Genomic DNA, 19,027 nt, shown 5'->3' on the forward strand with positions numbered 1-19,027 from the left:
AGCTTGAAGTAGTGAATGGGTTGATAAAGAGAGCAGCTCCGGGAAGGACGAGCTTTGCATGGATGCGATCTCGGGGAACGACCGGGCTATCTCGGTTAATACGCGTCTTCCATTCAAACCTTCAACTTTCTTTTCCTCCGTGTGAGACAACACCATGTCTGGCCCCGCGGAGCAGTTTGAATCGCATGATGCCCCTGGACTAACAGACCCTTGGGAATTTGCGTCGCAGCCCGAAGTTCTGGACAACGGACGGGTGAGCGGCGTCTTGCGTCGCACGGAACCGCGCCTGCCGGCACTCGCAACGTCATGCTTACCAGCCCTATGAACGGTCCACCAACAGATGCCATCAGGACTCGAGCTCGAACACCAGAAGGCCCCTGCACTTGTTCATCCGTAAAGCGTACCCGAAGTCATTCGGGCCTTTGTCATCCATGTCAGCCGCAGCCTAGCAGATGAGCGTTTGTGGATATTATCGCGACAACAATCTGTCCGTCGCAGCTTCCCGACAGTCCTCGCGCCGCGGAAACGACCAGAGTCATTGGAGGAACAACTCTTTTCTCTCGCCCGATGGACTGCGAATAGCGAGCTGAATCACAACGCCTCCTAAACGCGTTATCGCAGCTACCGAACGCCAGGAACTGAGTTACCAAGCTTTCCGACGCGCCACTTTTTGCCGCTAGACGTAGGCTTGTCCTACCTGGTACGAGATCCGATGCCCAGAACACTGGATAGACCTTCCAACCCCAAAATGTCGACTCTGAACGCTTATCTGGGAAACGCTGGGTTTTCGCAATGCCCTCGTGGTCTAACACAAGTGCAAGGGTCCTTCTCCAGAAAGATTTTCATATCCACATCACCCTGGCCCTTAGAGCTCCAGACTGCCGATGCATGGGTGGATCGTATGTACAACACACCACTTAGTCGATCAACGCCGGGATGAGACCTGCCCTCTCGGTACCAACTCTGTTTACTCGTGAGTACCGCCGCGGCTCGATGTTGGAGTCTCGCCTTCAAAGCGTTCAGGTTAGTGGCTCTTTCGCGCGGTGAAATTGGCCGGACCGACACTGAGCGTAAGCCACGTCGCGCTAACACGCGTGGAAATTCGTCAAGCAACGGGCGACACTTCTAAGATTATTCCTACCCAGGTGTACGCCATGCAGGAACGCTCTTAGCCTGCCATAGTTCTTTGGGATCTTACTTTCGTTCCTGCATCCTATGCCCGTTAGTAGGTACCGCTTGGCTCTAAAGCCGGCACCATCAATATTGATGAACAAGACTATCTTCCCAACAGCGGCATCTCATCAGCGATGGGTTTTTGATCAAAACGGATTGCCACGGTGAGTATCTCACACGGCAGCAGCTATCGATTGTGGCTTTTGTCCCCTGGCATCTCTAAAGAGACCCACCGGCTATCTACCCTGTCAGATGTACCTACGAGTCGAGCGACAAGCGTGAAAGCGGGTTTAACGGGATGTCATATTGTAATCGGGATCCAGACCACGTTGTCGTAGTATACCCAATTCGGTGTGAGCCCCGTAAACCCTTGATGGGGGTCTTCGAGCTTAAGTATCATCTAACATCATGTACTCCTGATTTCCATCGCTCGCTTCTCACCCTCGTCGATTGATCGTCATTCGCTATGCGCTCGTTCGCTGTTGCCGCCCTGCTCGGGCTTGCGGCTGCTCAGAGTAGTGCCTCTAATGCCACTCTGAGTATTGCGAGTCGCTCTTCGACATCGCCAACGCCTCTTACAACCACTTCGGCCACCTTGACAGGCCCCAAGTCGGTTATCACCGTCGCCACCGATGGATCTGGAGATTATACCGCCATCAATGTAGCCGTAAAGGCTGCACAAGATAGCGGCATCGCCACTGTCTCCGTTCTCCCTGGAACCTACTCCGAGGCCGTCACTGTCATCGGACAGGCTACTGTTACGATCGCCGGTCCCTCTCCAACGGCTGCGGATGACTTCTCCGAGAACAAAGTCACAATCGCTGCCACTACCGTTCCATTCAGCATTGGTACGGATAAGATCAAAGGTGTAACCGTCCGAAACATCAACATCATCAATTCAGCTGCTGTTGGTTCAGGAGCCAATGCGGCGACAGTTTCGCTTAGAGGAAGCAATGTTGCTTTCTATGGGTGCTCCATCATCTCGCCTGGTGGCACTGTAGTCTCAGCTACCTACGGAACGGCCTTCTTCGCCAATTCGTACATCGAGGGCTCGAATTATCTCTTCTACAACTACCCGACTATCTATCTGTACAAGTCCACCATCGTTCCTCTCAGCTCGAGTGCTCTTATTGTGTACAGCAAGGGTGGAACCCCTAACGGAGGTACCTTCACGAACTCCACGGTCGTATTCGATTCGAGCTCGATACAGCAGAAGACAGGATATACCAACAACAACGTATTTTTGGCGGCCCCAGCCGCCGACGGTGCAGTGGCAATCTATCGGAACACAGCAATGGGAAATTTGATTGCCCCTGCTGGATTTCACCCTTCAGCGGCTACCACTCCGTCTTTCTACGGCGAGTTCGCCACCACCGGTGCCGGTTCTTATAGCAAGAACGCCGCAGCTCGCCCTGGCTACGATGTCCTCCTCTCGGCCGATCAGGTGTCTCAATTTACCATCGACAAGGTCTTCGGAAGTGCGTTCTACCCTTACGCTAGCTCTTCGCTTGCATGGGTTGATCAGAACATTGTTGCGTCATTGAAAGCATCGTATGATGCTCAGATTGCTTCCGCTTCATCTGCTGCGTCGACTGTTTCTTCTACGGTGTCTTCATCAGCTTCATCGATGGCTTCGCTGGCCAGTACCGCCAGCCCCATCTCGAACGCTACTATCACTGCTTCCACAGTGACCAGTGCTACCCCAGTAGCCTCTTGCACAATCGCAGCCGCGTCTCCGACTCTGATAGTCTCCAAGACACCCGGACCATGCGAGTTCTCGAACGTCACGTCAGCTATCAGCGCCCTCCCCAACGACGGCATCCCATATACGATCAAGATTGGCGCGGGTACATACGTTGAGCAGCTTTCCATCACTCGCAAGGGGAAGGTCACCTTGAGGGGCTTCACCGACTTCACCAATGACTACACTATGAACAAGGTCCGCATTGAGTTCTCCAGGGGCGAGCTTACCAGTGCTGGCAAGAACGAGCAAACACCCGTAGTATACTCCAAGCCTAGCGGCGATTCGGGAATGGCTTTATACAACATCGATTTTGTCAACACCTACCCTCAGACTTCCAACACCGCAGCACTGGCTGCCGACTTCTATGGAGCGAACATTGCTGCCTATGGTTGCTCCTTTATTGGTTTCCAGGATACCCTACTTGCTAATAAGGGTACGCAAGTATTCAGCAACTGCTATGTTGAGGGTAGTATTGACTTCATTTGGGGTTTCTCCACCGCATACTTCCATCAGTGCATGATCGTTAGCAACACGCCTGGGGCTTTCATCTCAGCACAATACAGGGCCACCGCAGACGCCCCCGGTGGATATGTGTTCGATTCTTCAGTCATCACATACAGTGCTACCTACGGCAACACCTTCGGCACAACCTACCTCGGTAGACCTTACAGCCAGTTCTCCATCGCTATCTACATGAACTCGTATATCGACAAGCATATCTCTAGCGCTGGCTGGACCGTATGGCAGACAAACAACCCTCAGACATCAGGAGTCACATTCGGCGAATACAACAACACGGGCCCTGGCAGCTGGACGGACACAGCCAAGCGGGCCGACTTTGCCACAAAGTTGACAGCGTCCCAGGCTGAGAAGTACACGCTTGCTGCATGGATCGGCAGCACGGCATGGTTGGACATGGATGCGTATAATGCGATTCCTTCGTACACCCTTACAGGCCCCACGACCACCTCGCCATCACCATCTCCGTCCCCTTCTACCAACGGTACCGTGACTGGACCGACTACCACTGCAACTGTCAATGCTCATCCTGACAGCGGTACTGTGCCGCCCCTAGGCGCTGTAATCGTTTCCAAGGATGGCAGCAACGGTGCTGCGTACACCAACATCACTGCCGCACTCGCTTCGCTTCCGCAAGACAAGACCAACCAAACCATCTTCATCTACCCGGGTACCTACAATGAGCAAATCCCGTCAGTCAACCGTCCTGGTGCCGTAAGGATCATCGGGTACACCACGGGCAATCCAGGTCAAGCCTACAAGGACAATCAAGTCACTGTCTCCTTCGCTCGTGGTCTATCCGTCTCCCCATTACCCGTCGGACACTCGAACGCGGAAACATCCGTATTTTCTACCGCATCAAGCAGGATTAGCATGTACAACGTCAACATGATCAACACCGATAACCTCGATGGTGCCGAACCTAACTACGTGACTCTCGCGGGCTCAATATACGGCAATGACATCGCCTTCTACGCTTGTTCGTTTGATGGCTGGCAAGATACCCTTCTGAACGGAGCTACCGCCGGTTACCAATACTATGAGTCGTGCTACATTGGAGGTGCCATCGACTTCATTTGGGGCTACTCCAAAGCATACTTCAAGGGATGTACGATCGGTGCCAAGCGCAAGTCATCGGCTATCACGGCGCATAGCAGGAAGTCGAGCACCGATATTGGCGGCTACATCTTCGATCAGTGCTTGTTCACTGCGGCTCCCAATGCAGTCGACGACCTAACCCAGAAGGTTTACCTCGGCCGTCCATACTCCCAGTACGCGCTTGTTGTCGTGAAAAACTCGTATCTCGACGCTACCATTATTCCTGCCGCTTGGAAAATCTGGTCCGCAACTGATCCACGTACCGATCACATCACCTTTGCCGAGTTCAACAACTCTGGTCCTTCGAACTGGGAGCAGAACGTTGCTGCCCGTCAGTCATTCGGATATGCCACGCTACTCACTTCTGATACCTACTCTTTGGCTTCTGTTATGGACTCAACAGAGTGGATTGACATGACCTACTTCAACTCCATCGTCACTCCACAACCCTCCGCGCCCATTGTCATACCACCTGGACCTATCGTCGTCGGCGGCAATTCTACTTTCAATGGCACGACCCCACCGGCCGATGCTCTCATTGTCTCCAAGACACCGATCGTTGGTGTCGTGACATACGATACTATTCAAGCGGCTCTCAACGCTGCGCCAACTACGAGCAAGACGAATGCCACAATCTTTATCTACCCTGGTATCTACGAGGAGCAGCTCATCATCGCCAAGTCCGGACACACCATCTTCCGTGGATACTCCGATTCAACCGATGATTACTCCAAGAACCAAGTTACCATTCAATTTAGCCGTGGTGTGGATACTCAAGGTACCTCTGGTAGCAACACCGACGGAGCGACTGTCTACGCAAAGGGCAACTACTTCCATGGTTTCAACATCAACTTCCGAAACAACAACGGCACGCAGCAGAACATAGCTTCGCTCGGCTTCGCTGTTCAAAGCAGCAAGTTCGCCGCGTTGTACGGATGCCAGATCTATGGTAATCAGGACACTCTCAGCATCTCTGGTAGCCTGTTCACCTTCAAGACCTACATTGAGGGTAACGTGGACTTTATCTATGGCTCCGGGTCTGCGTATTTCCTTGATTCGACGATCGCCTCCAACGAAGACGGTATCAGCATCACAGCTCACAAGCGTACGGCTAACACAACTGCTGCGGGCTTCGTGTTCGATCAGTCAAGAATCGTGCCTGCACCTGGATCTGGGAAGTTTAGCAGCGTCAGTCTTGGTCGTCCATGGAATAGCTTCTCTCGTGTTGCGTATGTTGGCTGCTACCTCGACTCTATGATCAGCCCGGCTGGATGGTCGCAGTGGTCAAAGACCAACCCGCAAACTGATGGTGTCACATACGGAGAGTACCATAACACTGGCCCAGGTTCTGATATCTGCAAGCGCGCTGCGTTTTCCCAGCAGCTTTCGGACAACGATGTTGCTCAGTTTCAGCTTGCTTCTTTCTTCGCCACGACTGCGTTCATTGATTTCCGATTCGTCGATACTCAGCCGTTTGCGATTGGTATGGGCTCGCCCCAGGTTTGCAGCACTGCATCCTCGTCCCTCATATCATCATCAACAATGTCTGCCAGTGTTTCGATGTCTACTATGAGTCTCACCTCTTCGAGTAGTCTACCGTTGGTCATAGCGTACACCACGACTACCGTGATCGCCCCACTTACTGCGAGCACCTTTGTCACCGCCCCTGAAGTCACTTCGACTACTGTGGTGAAAAGCACAGAGACGTTCTCGATCAGTGCCATCGACATCATCAAGACCAGCACATTAAAGGTCACTGCCACCACCTCGATCGTTTCTCCTGACGTAACCTCCACTGCCACTTCGGTAGTAACTGAGGATGTTGGCCTTACTGTTACCCCGGAACCTGTTACCAAGACCAGCGTCGTCAAGGGTACCGTGACCGAAGCTGGAGTGACAACCAAGGGCGCTACGACTTCGACGGTCAAGGGCACCACGACTGTTACCGTTCTGTCCACCTCTTCGCCCAAGCCAACATCAATCACCGTCAGCGAGGGATCCACAGTCTTCATCACGAGCTCGAAGACTCAAAAGGCAGCTTCCACAATAGTCAAGACTACCATCTCGATCGAGCCGACCACCACCAAGACGACTACGGTGCAACCCAAAGACTCAGTCACGATCAGTAGCACGTCCATCAAGACAACTACCAAGAAGTCCACTACCACGCTCTCTTGCATTCCCACTCGCAGCGCGGAGAAGCTGGTCCGCCGAGGTGCCGTCCTTCCTCGCGCTGTGGCTAGCACTACCACGGTCACCGTCAGCACTACCGTGAGCAGCTACGTAGCCACAGCTACCGCAACTCAAGCTGGCTCGACCGCCTTTGTCACAGAGTTGTCCATCGCTACCAAGACTACTTCCCTGAAGGCCAGCACCAGCACAGTCACAGTCACATCCGTGGTGAAGACATCGACGATCGCTCAGGCAGGCTCTACTTACTACACGACAATTGTTTCAACAGAGAAGATCGGCAAAACCACGACTCTGAAGGCCTCCACCAGCACGGTCTACTCCACCGACCTTGTCACCAAGACTGTCCTATCAACAGTCACTGAGCCAGCAGTCACGGTCAGCTCCCTCATGACCGCTTCAAAGACTTCGACTATCCTCGCAGCGCAGGAAACCATCGTCGTAACCCAGTCAAGCGACGTGACTTCCAAGACAACGATTACGCTGCCTGTCTCTACGAGCACCAAGTTTGAGACGGTGACTCTAGGTGGCGGAGTAAAGACGGAAACCGTTACTGGGGCCCCCAAAACCAAAACGGTAGTTGCGAAGAGTACCGCGACGGTTGTTAGTCTGGTGACGAAGACGTCGAAGGGTGCGGCGGCTTGCACGGCATCTTAGATGATATCAGGGACGTGAGGTTTAATTCTTGTACATATGTAGTGTGTAATGCTTAATGAAGAGACGCTTCAGTTTGAATGTGCTTCCATCTGAGATGTGTCGTGCTGAGTAATCGGGGCTGCGTGGGCGGTTCTCGTGGTGGAGAGGAATGAGGCTAGCGCAAGCGAGGGGTTCCAGGAGCTTCAGCCCACCAAGCCTCGTGCAGCCCACGTTAGAGGCGCGTCATGGCACCAAAAGTCATCGGAGCCGTCTCCTGCTCCGGCGCGCGGGATGGCGGGGGCCAGCTCAACAGCTACCGATTTTACGCTCGTGCCCCCCGATTGCGCATCGTCTCCCCATATCATCCGACGCCTGTCCTGACGACTACACCGCTTACTGAACAAGCCCGCGAGCCATTGGCAGACTCAACAGCGGGGGTCCGTTACTACACTATCTTGGTAAGCCGCCGCACCCCCGACGTACGTCCAAAAGCAACCTGGGCGGGTGGAGAAGCAAATATCGTGTACAAAAGTGGGATTGGCCGCTGGGCATGGCCATTGAGCTGTTTTCTAGTGTTCTAGCCTCTTCGTCATACAGAGACTAACACCCTACGTCAAGGTCCCCACCTGTCGTCCTGAACCCTCGATTTCAGCGACACCACCGCCTCTCTCGCGATAACACCAATCCTACCTAAACCACCCTCACAACCGCAATCATGGTTCTACTCGGCGCAAGGAAACCGCCCTCCCGCAGGGGTATGCTCCGGCCTCGCTATCGTACACAAGGACAGATGGGATAACACCGTGCTAGGCTCCATGGCGGACATGCCGAAGGATCTGAAGGAGCAGATCGACAAGCTCGAGGAGATGTTCGTGGTGAACACAGACAAGCTCAAGGCTATCTCGAACCACTTCGTCAAGGAGCTTGAGAAGGGCTTGTCGGAGGAGGGCGGAAGCATTGTGAGTCGCAGTTTGCTTTGCGCTCTCCAGGATAGAGCTGACTGTGGTAGCCCATGATTCCCACCTGGTGCATGGCCTTCCCCGACGGTAACGAGACCGGCAGCTACCTCGCGCTCGACATGGGTGGCACCAACCTGCGTGTCTGTGAAGTCACCTTGACAGAGGAGAAGGGCGAGTTCGAGATCATACAATCCAAGTACCGCATGCCCGAGGAGCTCAAGACGGGAACTGCCGAAGAGCTTTGGGGCTACGTTGCCGACTGTCTCCAGCAGTTCATCGAATACCACCACGAGGGCGAGCAGCTCAACCACCTGCCTCTCGGCTTCACCTTCTCATACCCCGTCTCGCAAGACGCCATCGACCACGGAGTTCTTCAGCGATGGACAAAGGGCTTCGACGTCGCCGGCATGGAGGGCGTGGATGTTGTTCCAGGCTTCAAAGCGGCTCTTGAGGAGCGCGGTGTGCCCATCAAGCTTGCGGCTCTGGTCAACGACACGACCGGTACCATGATTGCTTCCGCGTATACCAACACCAAGATCAAGATCGGCTGCATCTTCGGTACCGGCTGCAACGCCGCCTACATGGAGGATTGCGGCTCCATCCCCAAGTTGAAGGATATGAAGCTCGACCCCAGCCTGCCAATGGCCATCAACTGCGAATGGGGCGCATTCGACAATGAACACCAGATCCTCCCAAGAACAAAGTACGATGTCATCGTTGACAAGGAATCACCACGACCCGGTCAGCAATCTTTCGAGAAGATGGTCGCCGGTCTTTACCTCGGCGAGATCTTCCGTCTCGTCCTCCAGGATCTGCACAAGGGTAACGAATGCCACATGTTTGAGGGCCAGAACGCCAGCAAGCTCGACAAGCCTTACTCTCTCGACGCCGGATTCCTGTCTCAAATCGAGGAGGACCGATTCGAGAACTTGCAAGACACAGGAGATCTCTTCCAAGAGAAGCTCGGCATCACCTGCACGAAGCCCGAACTCGAGCTCATCCGCCGTCTTGCCGAACTCATTGGCACACGTGCTGCTCGTCTCACCGCGTGTGGTGTAGGTGCCATTTGCAAGCACAAGAAGTGGGATGAAGTGCACGTCGGTGCCGATGGCTCCGTCTTCACAAAGTACCCCCACTTCAAGATCCGCCAAGCCCAGGCGCTCAAAGAGATCATGGACTGGCCCGCCAAGTACGGCAAGGGCAAGAACGACCCTGTCGAGGTGCTTCCCGCTGAGGACGGCTCTGGTGTCGGTGCTGCTCTGATTGCTGCGCTTACCGTTAAGCGTGCGCAGCAGGGTCAGTTGGCTGGCATTAGGGATCCGGACACGCTTCTGGCTATGGCCCCTAAGGATGCGAAGAAGGCTTGATAACTGATCTTCTTGGGATAAATGATTGAATGATAGAATGTATATACGAATGTGTCATTCACAGGGCCGCGAACACTTTCCAAGTGAAGTTAATAGCATTAATCGGCATATGATGAGGTAGGTGATTCACAAATGACAGAAGAATCAACAAACAAGCAGCGCGACATCCTCAAGCATACTGCTCCACCTGCTTCTCACTCCACTCCCAAAACGCTCTCGCCGTCTTGTTTCCCGCCTCAGACCAATAATCCTTCTTCAGCGTCCCAACCCTTCCCCACGGAATGACCCACTCACCCTCTTTGAGCTTTGCAGCCTCAGGTGCGAGACCAGCAAACAGCTCGGTGTATGCACCATTGACAGCCGGGTATAAGAGCCACATCAAACAAGCATGACGCACCGGATTCATGTTGCGTGCAAGCTCCGACTTGAGGTTTCCCGGGTTAAGCGCCTGCAGTAAATTTTCGTTAGTCGATCGATGCAAAGAAACTCCCGGAACGGCAATGCTCAAAGAAGAGCGTGAGGAAAGGGGGAACGAGCAAAAAAAAACCTGGAAGGAAGAACGTACCAGACTAACAATCCCCTCGCCGCCATACTTCCTCTGATACATCAAGGCGTGGAATACGTTCCCACCTTTACTCATGCCATACTTTGTCCAATTATTCACATTCTTGGTATACTCCAGATTGCTCATGTCCACTCCGCCAGGTGGTGCGCTCATCTGCGCCGCAATTGAACTCACCCAGATTACGCGAACACTTCCTTTTGCCTCCTTCTTTGCTGTTTCGAGCAATACCGGCGTGAGTAGCTTGGTAAACAAGAACGGCGCAACGCAGTTCGTGCCGAGTTGCAGTTCATACCCTTGCTTCGTCGTGCTTCCAGCGGGGGGTACCATGACGCCTGCGTTGTTGAACAAAACATCCAATCGCGATTCTTTCGCCAAGAAAGACTCGGCGGAGGCTTTGATACCGGAGAGGTCGTCGAGATCCAGATGGAGGTATTGTAAGTTTCCCTTGGATTCGGGGCATGCTTCTTTGATCCAGGATATCGCTGCATGCGCTTTTTCGGCGGACCGCGCGGCAAGATAGACCGTCGCGTTGTGCGTGTACAGGAGACGCGAGAGCTCTTTTCCTATACCCGCTGAGGCGCCTGTGACGATGAAGACTTTTCCGCTGAGATTGGGGAGGGAGGTCTCCGTGAAGGCGGGGGCTGGGGGGAAGAATTGGCTGAATTGTTGGCCCATTTTGGATGATGGTGTGGTGTTTTGTTTTTGATGGCAATGGTACCTTTGAAGTTATTGTAGTTTCTAAATGGGAAGATGGCAAGAGAGGGATATATGTATATATACTCAATTACATCGTCATAGCAAGACTCCTCCGTCGCATCGAATTGGTACTTCGACCGGCCCGTTGCTTAACCTTTCGGCTTCACCGCGGCGTTACTATCATACCAACCACCCAATCTATGTGCCTATCAAAGGTCGCAAACCTTAACGGCATGTTGCGCTATCACGATACACTTCGAGTACGTCGTATGCTCCCAAGTACCGTGTTTGGTGCGTGCCGTAGTCGTGACGGGATTTCTCGGACGAGTTGCGCGGCGGAGTCAACGATCTGGTAATCGGACCGTATGGTTAATGTCCACGGGTATTGATGTTGGAGTAAGGATTGGTAACTGTGATGGAGGACATGAATTTCGTCGACAAAGGCGTGTATTGCGTGATACGGTCCTTCTTGCTCAGACTGAGGCTGCTTAGGTGAGCGAATCTTGGAAGCATCGGAGAGTCATGGATAGAAAACAATTCTGGCTGAAGATGGGTGTACGAGGTTTGCGCATCAATTACGTTAATCCGTACACTGATCTTGCTTGTCTTCACGTGAAGTAGTTGAGGTACTCACATGACTTTAGAAATGGAACAAGGATTGCGGAACTGGAAACGTCTATATGCGACAGAGAAGACTTCTTTCTTTGGACTATACGCTACCTAGATAATGTCTTGACATGTGCCCGAAGGTCGTCGCCGTCTTCTTCAACTCGCAAGTCTCCGGCCAAGGATCCCAACACCGCCGTTGTTCTTATCCGCATCCCATTTCCACCTGAAGTCGGTTTGAGATCGCTATCGACGTCCAGATCCCGATATCAAGTCTCAAATACGGCAACAAGCCCAGCAAGCCTACGCATGTCAGCTCGGTTCCCTTCAGCATCGCTTCAAGCCGGAAGAGCGACGTGTACTTACACCAAGCTGTGCAGGTTCCTGACACAAGTTAGCACACAATCACTCTTCTATTAGAGACGAATTCACATACCCATCCCTCACCACAGTTGGTAGGCGGCCCGGCCTCGCATCTGCGATCGCAAATCCTGGGTGCTGGGGTAGCAAGAGCAGCACCTAAAAGGGCGGCGAGCAGAGTGATGGCGACGGAGGTCTTCATGTTGATGGTATGATACTGAAGTTGCTTGTGTACGAGAGTGAAAGATGAGGACTGAAATCAAGGGGACACATGTAAGGATATATACATACTCGCTACCAAAAAGGCGCCCAACGCCACCACAAATGGAATTACTCGGAAGAGGATGGCATGAGAAGGCACGCTCTAGACTCGCAAGAACGCACCTGTTTGTGCGACTTCTCAGCTTATGGCTGACGTCCACTGCAAACATCGCTATGAATCTAACTCGAAAACGGAAAATGCGACCAACAAACAAAAGGATGTACTCAGCGGGAGCTTGGCCAGTAACACAACGCGTAGCTACCACTAGGTCAGTAAGAGCTCAGAGAAAGATCAGACTTCGGAACAGCGTGGCATAGTAGTGTAGAGAGTGGGTAGGCGGGAACAGCGACAATGTGACCATTTACAATCAGCGTATGAACATCGGGAATATAATGACTCAAGGTGCAAGAAGGCAGCAGTTGGAAACCAAAGGTCATGGATGCGAAGGTTCTGGCATTGTATTGATTGGAAGACAATGTTCGTCGTGTGACATCATATCTATTCCGCCTTCCATGCGTTCCGTAATTTCATCAAATGATAGTCCAGATCCCACGAATCTCCATCCAAATGTTCTCTAAGCAGTGCATCAAGGCCACCCCCGTAATCTGCCCGAGCTAAGCAAAGCCCCAATCTGAGTCAAAAGTGCACTCTATTCTCTGGTGCAGCAGGACCAGCATTCCTACATCACGTTAGCTCACATACCAGCCTCGCCAATCGAAGAGCACATGTGTAGTAGATACTTACACCAGACTTGACAGCCACCTGTTCCACGTTAGCACAATACTCATATCAAATGTGGCAAGTTGATAACATACCCCACCTGGGCAGTCTGGCTCTTCAAAGAGACAGATCTTTGTGCAAATTTGAGCAGGTACGACAGGAGATGCCGCAACGAAAGCGGCAAGGACGGCGATGAGGACGAAAGACTTCATTTTGATGATGATGTTGGAGGCTTGATGATCTGTACGAGCGATGGAAGGGATGTGTAATTGCTGCAAAGAATGTAGATGAACACGGGCGTACACGAGGTAATATATACACCGCAATCCACTCAAACACCCACCAAAAGCTTCACCGGGGAACACGGTCCACGAAGATCCTCAGCCGTCGCCGTCGCATATACGCCGACAGACAGCTTCACTACTACGGCTTACATGCGAACTCAATCCCACACATACCAAATCTATATATTTGGCGCGAGTACAAACGCCACAAATGCTCCCTCCACGTGCTGAGCAAATTGACGGGGCTGATCTACCAAAAACAGCAAATGAGCATGATGACGTTGAGGGAGAAGCGGGTGAAACGGCTGCGATGGCGGTGGTGGTCAAAGCGATAGGCTTTTCCAAGCCATCGAGATGATGTTGGGTGGCAGGAGGAAATGAAGTACAAACAGCCTTGGCGCAATATACTGCTTACCCGGTTTCGGGGACATGGGTTCCCCGCATCTTATGGTTTGCATGCGTAGGGCTTGCTAGGGTAAAAATAGATGTGTCTGGGGTGGAGGTGTGAAGGAATGAGTGGTTGTTCGTGGAGGAAGTGTCATGAATATGGACGTGAAGGATATGGGGGAGTATTGCGAAGTCGTCTGCATTGATTGTTTGTACGGCAGAGTTCGGCCCGTCAAGGGTCGCGATGACGAACTCCTGACAGTTTCGTGTGCTGGCCACTGGAGAGAACTCCGCGCGGAGAGGAGATGAGCGTAAGCACCGACTTGGCACGTCGTATCTCGTATTACTCTATCACCCGAGACTGATACTACAACACCATATCAGCGCATTCCCGTCTTCTCATCTGCATGGCGCCTCTTTCCAATGCCAAGTGCCACGAGAAGCGTCTCCCAGCTAAAAGATAGCAACGGCATTCGGCGGACTCGCAACACCACCTGGTACCTACGCAATAGTCAGCTCATGTCTCAGTATCAGCAACTTGGCAAGACGTTACCTTCAACGGCACACTACTAACAAAGCAAGTACTCCGGCCCAACTCTTTACTCTTCTCACATAACCGCTCCAAATCCCACATCTCACCTATCATGACACCCCATCCACCCAAAAGCCATTGATGTACTAAGCCACCGCCCTGCATCTCGTTTTCCCAGGTTTCACCCGCGTTGATACCACCTGGGGCGCTGTGTGGGCCTACGAGCGGAGACATTTCGAACGACGGCGCGTCGGATGCTGCGGAATCTTTAGAGAGCGTACTTTGAGTTGTGGTTGGAGGTGTTTGAGAAAAAGCCAAGGAGACGTTGGATCATGAGAAGATCAGATGAGGTAAGACGAGCGGATGCTTACCAACAGCAACGAACCCGTTTTCCCAAATCCATTGTAGCGTGTTCTTATCCGACTGTACGCCCAAGAACGTCGGTGGCTTGTCTTTTATCGCCCGTCTTTCTTCCTCGCCTAGCTTGGCGTAATCACGCGTGAATCCTGTTCGTAAGAGTAGCAGATCGCCTTCTCGCGTCTTTACACCTGTTTCTTGCACCATGTCTTTTAGTTCCTCCGCCGTGATGCTGTTGGCTTCGAGCGCGTACACTTCTTTCTTGCCTTTCTTTTCAAGATACCGCGGATAATCTAAAATGATACCCCGAGCTGTGATGCCGCCAGAGTTGGCCACGCGATCGATGCCAATGACTTCCGAGGACTCGAGATCTTGCTGTGAGCGCCCGCCGTAGTACTTCTTTGCACTCTGGTAACCGTAGTGGCGGAAGCCGTCCCACTGACTACTTCCCTGCGTGTTGAAATCCAGATGGTCGTCGTTGACGGTTCTCTTCGCGCCATCTAGATGTTCTTTGTTCTTCATCTTCCAGGAGAAAGATGGACGGTTGAAGGATGGATGGGATGGTAAGTTGAGATACCAGTCAAGTGAGACCCGGTCACCGGTTTGTATCTCCCGGGCCGCTGCTTTGACGGCTGATGGTGTAATCATGTTTAGAGCACCGAGCTCGTCGTTTGGGCCGTACAGGCCCCATGCGTTTCCGGGTGGACCATTTTTGTCGAGTGGGAGATCCTGGAATGGAGGACGCGATGGTACCATAGCAGTGTCAAGTATATATGGAACGGTCCAGAAGGTGACAACTTCGAGGGCTTGCTGATGAGTTCACTCTAGAGAAACCACGATGTAGAAATACTTGTCGATCTTTTGAACACCATCTGGATACACTGCTGAAGCTGTGTGACGTATGGTGGGGTAAAGGGCGGGGTAACTGCCGCTCGGTAACTGACGAGGCGGAAGTGACGACCGCGACTCGGACAACGGAAAGGGCATTCTTGCCAATACGTTGAAGCGCGAGCTTGATTGCTGTCTTTAGTCAGGAGTTCACTCTCCTTGATTCACCTCGTTAGACGACAACTCGTGTAGGCGCTGCGTACGTGCTTTGGTATTGCAATACCTACTGTGCTGCAGCAATTGATTCAGAAGTCGGGTCCCATCCCTACGCCACTTCCTCTTGAGCCTGTGTTCTTCAAATGCGCGCCACTGCCTTTGAATAGGCTTTGCCAAATGAAGGCTTCACTTAACAATAGTTCAATGTCCTTTTCGGTCCACTGACGCGTTGGCAATGATTGCAGAAACATCATGACCTCTTGAAAGTCCATCTTTCGTAGCTGATCGGACCACTTTACGAGGAACGCAGCGCATACGTAGAGGTGGAATGACGAAAACCCATCCTCTTCGGCCTAGACAATGTTAGTGATGCACTTAAGAGTGTGGCTACGTAGCTTACCAGGTATGTATCCCACATCCGTATCGTATTCTTTACAGATATCTCGCGCATCAGAAGACAGTTCATCCATCGGAAGCTGAACTGTATAAACTCTACACCCTCATTTTGGAGATGCTTTGCCAGTTGATCATCGATGCGCGTTGTGAGATCTCTAAGACTAGCCACTTGTCTTTGGATCCCTGGTTGATGCGCAATGTAGTTGTCTTGAATCCCATCAAGGAGTTTGGTAAGGCACCAAAAGGAGTCCGCTTCAACGGCGTCCAAAACTTGCTTTGGTAACTGTCCAGGATCCATGCCAAATTCAATATCCGGATCTGAAATGTAGGCGCCCAAGAAGACCTGCCAAAATGGGGTCACCAAGTCATTGATGCCCTGGACATATCCTGACGCAGGGTGCCGTATCGCCCACACGTATAGTATTCGCTCGAGAGACCGTTGCGTCGCTTCGTAGCTGTAGAGCTCGAGATGGGGGTTCGTCCGAGGCACGTCGATGCTGATCTGATGCCATATAGCTTCGTCCAAGCCACGTCCTCGTCCACGGTTTGTTGAAGGATAGCCAGCGCCGCCTGCCATTCCAGATGCTACGGCGCTAGCACTACCAGATGTACCTCGTTCAAAGGCCTGTCGCACTCCCTCCAGATACTCTTTCCGTTTGCGCTCGAGTGTCGCGACCCTCCGCTCGCTGCTAGTTGGCAGGTATCCCAACAAGATCTGCCATGTCATTGCGCGTACTTCAGACGGGACTCCTGACCAGGCTGAGTCGCGAAGGTCTGATAGCGATATGGTGCTCGCCTGCAGTATCCTCTTGAACTTGTTGATCCTTGTTGTGCGCGCGGAGTGCTCTTCGACCTGCTTCGCTGAGGCATTCGGGGGTAGACTAGGATGCGAAATGAGATGCAGAGAGTTTGCGGGATCTCGAAGAATTTCCTGGTACTGCGGCCGTAAGATCTTCCCTTCAATCTTCTTTGCGGTCGGGTAGTTGGGTATGCCTCGCTCCTCTGCAATATCACCACTGTCTATACCACGCCACGCCGTTGAGCCCAGACTTTCCCTGCTGACGTGCCCGGCGGTTTCCTTCGTCTTGGATGGCTGTTTCCGCCGGCCCTTCCTCCGCATGTTTGCGATGCTCGGGAGCCCAAACTCGTCTTCGTCATCCTCAAACATGTTGTCGGCATCGTCTTCGTCCCCCTCGTTCCAGTCTTGATGTGTGTCATTGAGGAAGTAGCTGTACGTGGCTCGCGCAGGACGGGGCGATATGGTCTTGCTAGACCGGCTCGGTGCAGCGCTTGACTCGCGACTGTGGGTTGCCGATGGCGGGGTTCGAGGTCGTGAGTTGGAACCGGAAACGCTCCTGTGACTATCAGCTACAGGCCATTAATAGCATACAAAGCAACGTACAAAGAGCTGAAGTTGAGTATGTCGGCATGGGAATAGGATGCGCCGATGACCTTCTTGTTCGGCGGCGGCGAGGAAGCGGAATTGGACGTCGTTCGCCAGAAAGGAGAGCCAGAGCTGCGCATGGAATATCAGCAATCAAAACGGGTATGCGACTGCAGTGTGCAACGTACGAGGATCGGTCTGTATGCAGGGAAGCGATATGTTAGCTACCCCGGATACTATGACGCTCTCTGTGACTTGGATGGGCACACACCGACCTGGACCATTTCCTGGCAACTTGTTAGCAAACACACAGATTGCGCGTACAACTGAGTGGACAAACCTGCTGCTGTTTCTTCGACGCCATGTTGGAATATGTGAATGCTTGTTCCGTGCCTCGAGGCGGCCCCGCTGCGAACCTGAGCTCCGAATCGCTCGACCCGGAAAGTACGAAGGAGCCTGTAGGTTTTGTGCCGTAAGGAAGAACTCTGGATATCCCCAAGATAACAGCCTGTTCTTGAATCACCGCACCATCAATAGTACAGCTATTCTATACAACATGGCTGTACTGGGTATGTCGTAGGGCTCGTGCATGTATCCGTCGCGCCTTCCACGCCAAGCCCGATGCTAGCGCGCCTGCCCATTGCTCTGCTCTCATCTCCTCACTCCGGCGACAGACTCTTCCTTCTATCACCTCCCTTCCTTCTAAATAACCCGACAGTCCCGCCCCACTAATCGCGACTCTACTTTCGCGCGCTTGCTCCTCCCTCGTTTCCGATATACCTTTTAGGAAGCTCTTCTTCAAGACTACACCATGGCCGATGAGAACTACGAAGACGACATCTTCGACGATCTGTCAGTATTTCCAGCGCGACTTAGCTTTGCGCGCGTAATGCGACACTTGCTAACGGTCCACCAGCTACGATGATGAGCCCACACAGAAGCCTGCGGCTGCCGCACCCGCACCAGCCCCCAAGACCGAACCTGAGCCTACTCCAGCCGAGCCCGTAAGCGCGCCTCCTCAGGATACTGCACAGAACAACGGTCAAGATAGCGCGCCCGCATGGCCAGCCCAAGGCGCGGCAGACGGCGACTCGCACATGGACCAATCCGGTTACAACGCTGGCGGCGAGCAGTCGTACGACAATGCGCCCATGGACGATGACAACTATGGGCCAATCAACGTGAAAGAAGATGGGTAAGTCGTGCAATGTCTAACATGATTCCCATCTATCAGAGGCGCATCACAAGGTAAAAGAGCACATATTCCCTGTGTAAGGGCATCCGCCGAGGACATATTGTTACCAGGACCAAAGTCATCAACGACCGCATAAGACATTCTGCTGGAGCATCAGACACCATGAGCGATACCAGCTCTCGTATGACACTTTGCATGTACAATCAAGGAACAAGCTTTGGACACGGTGTGTGTCTTACATTCAAAAGCACCTGGGGTCATGATTGGCGCAGAGTCTGGGATGAAGGTCGAGGAGCTAGACACCTTGCGAAAGATTGTGGTCCACATCGCCCATTGGCGAGGCGTTCGATGCATGGCGGAATGGGCCACCAGTGTTGGTTGTTAGAAGAAGCTGGAAGACACAAGTCAACCGCTCAGCGATACTCAGAGCAACCATCAACGCGCCTCACGCAGGGACTATCGCGGCTTGCCCGAACTTTGGCAGCGCCTCATGTCGATATATACCTAGGTACTTGATAGCGCGTACCAGCAACGCAAGCAGAGGATAGCTACC

At 52.8% G+C, this 19,027-nt stretch overlaps 6 protein-coding genes across 6 annotated transcripts; 3 read left to right on the forward strand and 3 right to left on the reverse strand.

Annotated features, from left to right (window-relative positions):
- Positions 1-1,639: 1,639 nt before the first annotated feature.
- J4E90_003422 (uncharacterized protein) lies at positions 1,640-7,381 on the forward strand (the record flags this gene model as incomplete). The annotated part of the gene is made up of 1 exon (XM_051432992.1): positions 1,640-7,381. One exon carries the CDS (start codon positions 1,640-1,642, stop codon positions 7,379-7,381), a length of 5,742 nt encoding a protein of 1,913 aa, XP_051292890.1.
- A 794-nt stretch (positions 7,382-8,175) lies between these two features.
- Positions 8,176-9,686, forward strand: J4E90_003423 (uncharacterized protein; the record flags this gene model as incomplete). The annotated part of the gene is made up of 2 exons (XM_051432993.1): positions 8,176-8,319; positions 8,370-9,686. 2 exons carry the CDS (start codon positions 8,176-8,178, stop codon positions 9,684-9,686), a joined length of 1,461 nt encoding a protein of 486 aa, XP_051292891.1.
- Positions 9,687-9,855: 169 nt separating this feature from the next.
- J4E90_003424 (uncharacterized protein) lies at positions 9,856-10,926 on the reverse strand (the record flags this gene model as incomplete). The annotated part of the gene is made up of 2 exons (XM_051432994.1): positions 9,856-10,134; positions 10,252-10,926. The coding sequence occupies 2 exons, from the start codon at positions 10,924-10,926 to the stop codon at positions 9,856-9,858; spliced, it is 954 nt and encodes a 317-aa protein (XP_051292892.1).
- A 3,093-nt stretch (positions 10,927-14,019) lies between these two features.
- On the reverse strand, positions 14,020-15,211 carry J4E90_003425 (uncharacterized protein; the record flags this gene model as incomplete). Its single annotated transcript, XM_051432995.1, has 3 exons — positions 14,020-14,067; positions 14,120-14,355; positions 14,470-15,211. 3 exons carry the CDS (start codon positions 15,209-15,211, stop codon positions 14,020-14,022), a joined length of 1,026 nt encoding a protein of 341 aa, XP_051292893.1.
- A 377-nt stretch (positions 15,212-15,588) lies between these two features.
- J4E90_003426 (uncharacterized protein) lies at positions 15,589-17,419 on the reverse strand (the record flags this gene model as incomplete). Its single annotated transcript, XM_051432996.1, has 3 exons — positions 15,589-15,852; positions 15,900-17,250; positions 17,298-17,419. The coding sequence occupies 3 exons, from the start codon at positions 17,417-17,419 to the stop codon at positions 15,589-15,591; spliced, it is 1,737 nt and encodes a 578-aa protein (XP_051292894.1).
- Positions 17,420-18,090: 671 nt separating this feature from the next.
- On the forward strand, positions 18,091-18,478 carry J4E90_003427 (uncharacterized protein; the record flags this gene model as incomplete). The annotated part of the gene is made up of 2 exons (XM_051432997.1): positions 18,091-18,131; positions 18,196-18,478. The coding sequence occupies 2 exons, from the start codon at positions 18,091-18,093 to the stop codon at positions 18,476-18,478; spliced, it is 324 nt and encodes a 107-aa protein (XP_051292895.1).
- Positions 18,479-19,027: the final 549 nt, after the last annotated feature.

Source organism: Alternaria incomplexa (genome assembly GCF_024043165.1).
Source record: "Alternaria incomplexa strain BMP 0042 chromosome Unknown scaffold_4, whole genome shotgun sequence".
Taxonomy (NCBI): domain Eukaryota; kingdom Fungi; phylum Ascomycota; class Dothideomycetes; order Pleosporales; family Pleosporaceae; genus Alternaria; species Alternaria incomplexa.